At 35.5% G+C, this 7,141-nt stretch overlaps 1 protein-coding gene across 1 annotated transcript in view; it reads left to right on the top strand.

Moving 5' to 3' along the window:
* Window positions 1-404: 404 nt before the first annotated feature.
* LOC106941753 (E3 ubiquitin-protein ligase SMURF2-like) overlaps window positions 405-7,141 on the top strand; it is a gene marked incomplete at its 5' end in the record, with an annotated part of 21,823 nt that continues 15,086 nt past the window's right edge. Inside the window, 2 exons of the mRNA XM_015024867.1 lie at window positions 405-480; window positions 3,136-3,244. Of these exons, the coding sequence (XP_014880353.1) occupies window positions 405-480; window positions 3,136-3,244 (185 nt within the window). The remainder of the gene's footprint in view (window positions 481-3,135; window positions 3,245-7,141) is intronic.

Genomic DNA, 7,141 nt, shown 5'->3' with positions numbered 1-7,141 from the left:
TTGCTATATTTAGCAACTTTTCAGGGAAAAAAATTTGCATTGGCCAAATCCGGAATCGGCAGATTGGGTCAGAAAACTGCAATCGGTGCACCCCTTCAAAAATCACTTACTTTGAGGTGATTTTGACATTAACAGCTGGTAGACACTGAACTTTTTTGTATAAAAAGAGAATAACTAACACAATACACAATATTTCCAAAAGTTTTAATTGATCCCCCAAATCATAGAATCCAGGTGTTGGATGGCAAACAGTGACCAAGAGAAGTTTTTAGGAGATAAGTTTTACCTGAAACTCTGTCAATCTCTGAAAAAAAAAAGAAGAACTCCAACTTGATTCCTGGGATTGTGTAAAGAAATTAGATTTTTTCAATTTAAGCTTTGTTTTATTTTATTACCTCTAACATTTACACCTGTCTTTGTTTTTCTGTTTTCTTTTTCTAGTCCTCTGTGCAAAAAACCTGGCAAAGAAAGACTTCTTTCGTAAGTAAAGACTTTGTGTTGCTTTTTTTTTTTAAGTCCCATTTGTTTGCTGGTTCTTCAGAGAGGACATGTTATCTGGGAGGTGAACTTGTTTCTTTGTAAGTCGTTAAAGATTTTAATGAGGTGGTAAAACTATAAATGGAGGCAAATACTAATAAAAATTTGAACTCTGATCAAAGGAGTGCATCAAAATAAGATATAAGAAAAATACGTAGCCTCCTGGGTATTGTCAACAATTGTATTTTGATTATTGGAAATTTTCAGAAAGACATTTTGTATAAGTGATTGTTGTATTAATGTGGATTAAAGTTTTTTTGTCATTGCTAAGGCAATTTTTATTTTATTTTATCAAGAGTCACCCAGATCACGAATTTGCCTGAAAACCAAAACCGTACACACCGAACCGAATATGTACATATTTTTTAGTATCTAAAATGCAAAACGTACTTGTGCACAGAGGCTCATCGAGCCTTTCTTCTCCCCCTAAGCTACTTAAGCACTCATGCATCATCAAACAATCAAAGAGAATCATATTTCAAGCTAAACAGGTTATTCGTTTCCACACATGGTAGTATTTTCATACATCCAAAAAAGAAAAAAAAATGCATGTGAGAACATGCTCTTCTAAAACCAGAGTGTTTGAATTATCTTCTCAAATACTTCAGTTCTCTGGCTTGGTCAAAACTGAAACTAGAAACCTTTTACTGCAAATCAGGCATAGTTCTCCACAATTATTGGTAACAGATGTGTATAAATTACAAATAAATTAAGCTTTTATTGCAGTAGCATAGTGTGCACACTCAAATATTTAAAAAAAGGCATTTTTAATTTTAGTGTGGTTATTTGATGCTGGGGAAAAAAATCCTGTCACAAGAAATGACTGTTTTGAACAAATCAACTATAGCCACAATTAGTCCCGTCACAATAACAAATTATTCTGCACAGTAAATTGTCCCAGAAGTTATTTTGATAAACAATAATATTGTCATTTTGAGACTGTTTTCAACTAAGATAATAATTGTAATTATTATGGAATAATAATATGGAAGGTTTCCCCCAAAGCCTGGTGGTTGGGCACTAGGTCAGTCATTCATCCAGCAGCCCGTCGTGTTTTTGAGTTAAAAAGTATTTAAAGTTGACAGGAAATTTGTAAATATCACTTGATAATTATGTGCTATTGGAAGATTAATCCCTGAACACCAATTATAAAGTCTTAAAAAATGCAAACATTTAAAAAGAAAACCTAAATAAATAAGCAACGCTTAACCTGGTGGGGGCCCAAGTAAAGCCTGGTGGCCCGCCAGGCTCATAATACACTGGGGGGAAACCGTGATGTGATTACACCCACTGAGAGTTAAAACAAACTTTAATTTCTAAGGAACATTCAACACTGGGACCGGAAAACATTTTAATAACCCCAAATAAAACAAAACCAAACAAACACTGATTATAATGGATTATGAAGTCTCTGTAACCAAAATCGCATTTTGAAAAATAATAGTCATTCAGCTTTGACAGGGAAAACGGGCAAAAGTGGCAGGTAGTTCAGACTAACTACTTCGTACTGGGTGTCAAATGATTGCAGCTTTTTTCAAAATGTCGACTTTCCAATCACATTAAACCGGAGTATCTCTTTGACGATTGATGTCCAAATGGAAATTATTGCTCTCATTTTAATTTATCATGCAATAAATTGATATATTGTTTATTGCGACAGGCTTAGCCACAGTAACTTCTTCTACCCATGAGGGCGATATGGCTTAAATGTAAAATCCCAGATTTCTTTCATACCAATTTCGATTTTAAATTTTAAATCCCTTTTTTCCTCCTTTTCTTTTCTTAAAATGAATTTACAAATGAAAGAAAATATTTTCAAAAACATTTCATCCTTTCTGGCAGTTGACCTGAATTCAAAGTCCAAATAAATACACACTGTAAAACATTGCTTGTAAAACAAGATAGTAGGCCCTGTGCAGGCTGACATCACTCTGAAATATAAATAACCGCGGAGGGCATTGGTGGGGAAAAAATACAGATTTTACAGTCGCTAAATCTATATAAACAGCAAATTCGATTAAAATCAATATAATCAATTTGTTGCCCATCCCTACTTCTTCCTATAATGTAAATATATATTCAGTTTTAGATTTACTTTTCACTTTTTCTCCTACTTTCAACCCAGAGAATTAGGAACATTTACTTATCTATCTATGACTTCCTGTTTCCCTGGGTTGTAAATATAACACGACACACGAGTTCTGTTATCTGCTCTTCAAAATGGATAAGACGATAATCTAGATCATGTTATCCAACTAAAGCAGTTTGTCTTTATAGGAAAGGAAAGGACACCAAGAAAAGAACTGATACCCATATCTACCATCAGATCAATGACATTTAAAACAATTGGAGCAATTAGAAACTGGGCTCTACAAGGATACAACTTCTTACATCAAAAACTAAACAGATAATGAACCATATAAATGTTTATCCTTGTGATGTTTATTTTTTTTATGGTCGAACCAGGCAGACTCAGTGATATATCTGAGTGTTTTACTGCAGCTCATGTTTGTTTCCTTCTTCAAAGGTGATCCAACCTTTGGTTTTGATTCGCTTGCTAATCAAAACCATTTCATTCTGCTCTGTTGACCTTTGCAGGGTTGCCAGATCCTTTTGCTAAAGTGGTAGTGGACGGTTCTGGACAATGCCACTCGACAGATACTGTGAGGAATACTCTTGATCCAAAGTGGAATCAACATTATGATCTGTAAGTACCATGACACACTACAGTTTGGCTTCTATGTATAAAAAATTCCTGAATTTATGTCATTCTTTGTTGTATTTTTTCTCGTTCACTTCGTTGCTCGTCAGTATGGACATAATATTAAGCATTGTCAGAGTTTAAAAACTGAACTGCACCCGGCACAGATTTGCTCTGACTGAAAAATGGCTGCAGTTGGTTTTTCTCTCTCTGCAGCACAAAAAAAATCAATGAATACAGTGAAACGGTCCAGGTTATGAAGCAGTAAATAGAGACCAATTAAGTTGATAATATCTTTATAAAGCAGACTATACAATGATATATATGTACTAAACAATAGGTTTTTTGTTTTATAGATCTGACTTAAAGCTGTGTTTTTATAAATTAAGAAATTATTCATTCACTCATTCTAACTAAGCAAGAAGAACAGTCTCCGTTACACGGCTCAGAAATTAAACCGTTCACTTTAATTTCAGAACAAAGTCAAAATGATCATGGAAAGGATGTTTTAAACTGTCTTCAGCATCTTGTATTGGTGATTATTGCAGCTAGCATTAATAAACTGGAATTTCTGCATGCATTCTCTAGGAGGAAAGTTCTTGACTGTAAGATTTCTAAAAGCCAATGTATCAAATAAATAAAAACGGTTACGTTGCTGCAGTACGTTCAGCCTCCCTGCAATCTGCTTAAGTCTGACTAATATTAAATCCAAAACTTAAAATACTTCATGCGTACTGTGTAAGAGGTCATGTGTCGATCAACAAACCAAAGTGGTATCAGATGGTTTGTCTCCGAATAAATTTGGCTCACTGGTTTATCCTCGTTGTTTTCGCCTTCCTGTGACCAACGTCCTGAGAATGAAGAGTCGGATGCTTTCTCTCTGCGTGTTATAGAAACACCCTTCTATAAACGGTTTTACGTGGCAAAAGAACATCTTGGAGAGTAACATTTCAGACATTCCACACCTCTGATCTGGCATATTGTATTCTCAAGAGAAACTAACCTGAACATGTGCATATGATTTGTTTTAACTCAGAAACAGATTCCACCCAGTTTTGATGTAGATTAGATTGAGAAATTGTTTGGCTTTAGACATTTTCAACGTCGACTTTTCTGTTGATGGCATATTAGAAATGAAAGACCACCTAAAGGGGTTCCTGTGTAATCTTGGAAAGTTTGTAAAAGTAAGAATTTGTTTTTTATCACATCCAAGGGGTTGATAAGTATGGAAACACATGGGAGTGGATGGAATATGTACTCTTAGTCTCAAAAGGTCAAAAGCCTCATAATACTTAATAAATGCAGAAATATTCACATTTGTTCATGTTAAACCAGCATTATTTTACTTAAATCTGCTGGTTTCAATTTTTGCAAAAGAAATACAGGCATCACAGTTCATAAACTAGCATAGAGAATGTAATTTAGTCTAGTGTACTCCATATCTTATGCATTTTTATGTTGAAATTGACCCATTCCACACTACTAAAATTAAAAATATGTTATACTAAAATGTTTTTAGCATAACATTTTAGAATATTATGCTAAAAATATGCATGAAATTCCTCCTCGACAAAAAGAAAAAAGAAAGAGAGAGAATATGATGAGATGGCACTGTTCCTGTGCTGGAGAAAGTGCTATGTGTGAATATGCAAATTAGCCACATGCTAATGACCTTACATTAATTGTGCAAGATGTTGCTCGGTTGTTTTACAAGTTTTTTTTTTCTTTAAAGCACATACTTTTATTTTCAGATTCTTCATTTAGCCTCTGATCTCCACCGTCTTTACATAATTACCCTCCCCCTCCTGCCCCCCCGCTCCCTTGCCGACCCCCAGCCCACGCCTCTTGGCTCCCCACCCTCTCGTTTTCCCCACAAAGCGACCCTTGGCCTCTTCCTCTGGTTCAGGAAATGGCTAACATGCCACAGAAAGCAGATGGAAGTGTGGGCTTGGCAGATTGCCTTCTCACCACACCCCCATCAGCAACCTCCAACTTTTGGGGGTGGAATCTTTTTCCACATTCGACAGATACTGGAGGCCTTTGCTGTATTATAGATACTCTGCAAAAATATATTTACAGTATGTCTTGTTTTCTTTAGTGTCTTTAAAAAAAACAACAAAAAAAATAAAAACATCCACTGGAGCTCTGTGAAGTAATATCATGAGTGAAACATTATTCAAAATCAAGTGAAGTTTATTTCTTTAGAACATTTCAGTATTAAGGCAGTTCAAAGTGCTTTACACCATGAAAACATAATCCAGTGACCAATCATGCAACAAGCAATAAACATTACATTTTATCAAATGTCATGATGAAAACCATCAAGCAAATAAACATCAAATATATTGATCAATGTTACAGTTATTATTAGTCTAAGGCAACTCTAAATGGTTTGGGTTTTAGTCTTAATTGAAAAGAAGTCAGTCTTTCCACATCTTTGCAGTTTTCTTGAAGTTTGTTCCAGATTTATGATGCGTAGAAACTAATTAATCCTCTCTTTTTACTTGATGTTTAGTCAAATATGGATTTAATCAGATAAGTTTCAGAAGACTGTGACATTTGGAGGACACTTTAGTCTATGTTCACACAGTGGGTCTTGATGTTCAGCTCCAATGTTTTATCTTATTTTTTTATGTTATTTGGTTAAATCTTTTTTTTTTTTTTTTTTCACGTCCACTCATACTACAAATTAAATGTGACCGTAATCAGACTTCGCACAGCAGCTCACTGTTTACAGAAGTAGCAGTGGATGCCGTTTCCTCTGGATCGATCTCCTAAGAGTTGCTCCGAATTGACAAACCTGTTTGCAACTTGTAATGCAGGTTGACAGGAGGGAGAATGTTGACACAGAGCAAACAGTGAGCTCAATGTTTGGAATAGGGAATAGCTTTGGCTGTGTGATCTGGAATTGTTATGCTTACAGGAATTTGTGTTGCTTAACATGTGTGTGTGTGTGTGTGTGTGTGTGTGTGTGTGTCCTGTCAGACCATCGGTTAATGAAACCACACTAAGAGGCACACGCGGGGTCAGTGCGACCCCGCCGTACCGTGCACAGAGGACAAAAACTGGTGGGGTCCAAGTGACCCAATCTCTCAAGACCAGGGGAGGAATAATAAATCCAAGAGAAAAATGCTGGCTGTTCATGTAGGCGTCAGTTTAAGTTTTTTTACAAAGAGGCTGACACATTTCTGCAGAAAGTGCCACGTTATAAAAGTATATAGAGCAAAAATTGTTAGTTGTTGAATGTGTGGTGTAGTTTATGACTTTGTATTTTTGTGTTTTTATGATGTAAAGCACTTTAAACTGCCTTGTTGCTGAAATGTGGGATACAAATAAACTTGATTGATTGAAAAATGTTTCCTGGCATACTCCCGATTTCAAAAGATAATTTCAGATTAGATCCAATCATGCATACATATGCATATACATATTGTTTAACTGCTTTAGAGTTTCTGTTCACTTTTTAATGTGCGTGTTTTTCTCTGTTATGCGGAAAACCCCTCTCCCTCAGATTGACTTTTAGGGTAATCTAGAGTTTGCATCCTGTTAGACTGTAATTACATCCATGTCAGCAGGAGTGTGAATGTGCATCTGACTGTAGTGTGAAGTGTGTTTACTGCGAGAGCTGTCTAAGCCTCAGACAGTGGTAGAGCACATCGCAGGGACTTCCTCTGTTCTTCAACCGCGACGAGACAGACGGGCCTCGGCTCTGCAAGCTCTGCGCGCAAATGAGTAAAATCTTTAAACTCAGCAGGAAGAGGTATAACACAGATTTAGGACTTTGTTTTTGTCAGTGCTTTATATATAAGCACTGAGCTTTATATATATATATATATATATATATATATATATATATATATATATATATATATATAACACACACACAAAAAAAAACAGACACAA

The sequence above is a fragment of the Poecilia latipinna genome, unplaced genomic scaffold, assembly GCF_001443285.1.
Source record: "Poecilia latipinna isolate Pla-1442-1.1 unplaced genomic scaffold, P_latipinna-1.0 Scaffold3848, whole genome shotgun sequence".
Lineage (NCBI taxonomy): Eukaryota > Metazoa > Chordata > Actinopteri > Cyprinodontiformes > Poeciliidae > Poecilia > Poecilia latipinna.
This window is presented reverse-complemented; position numbering and strand designations above follow the sequence as displayed.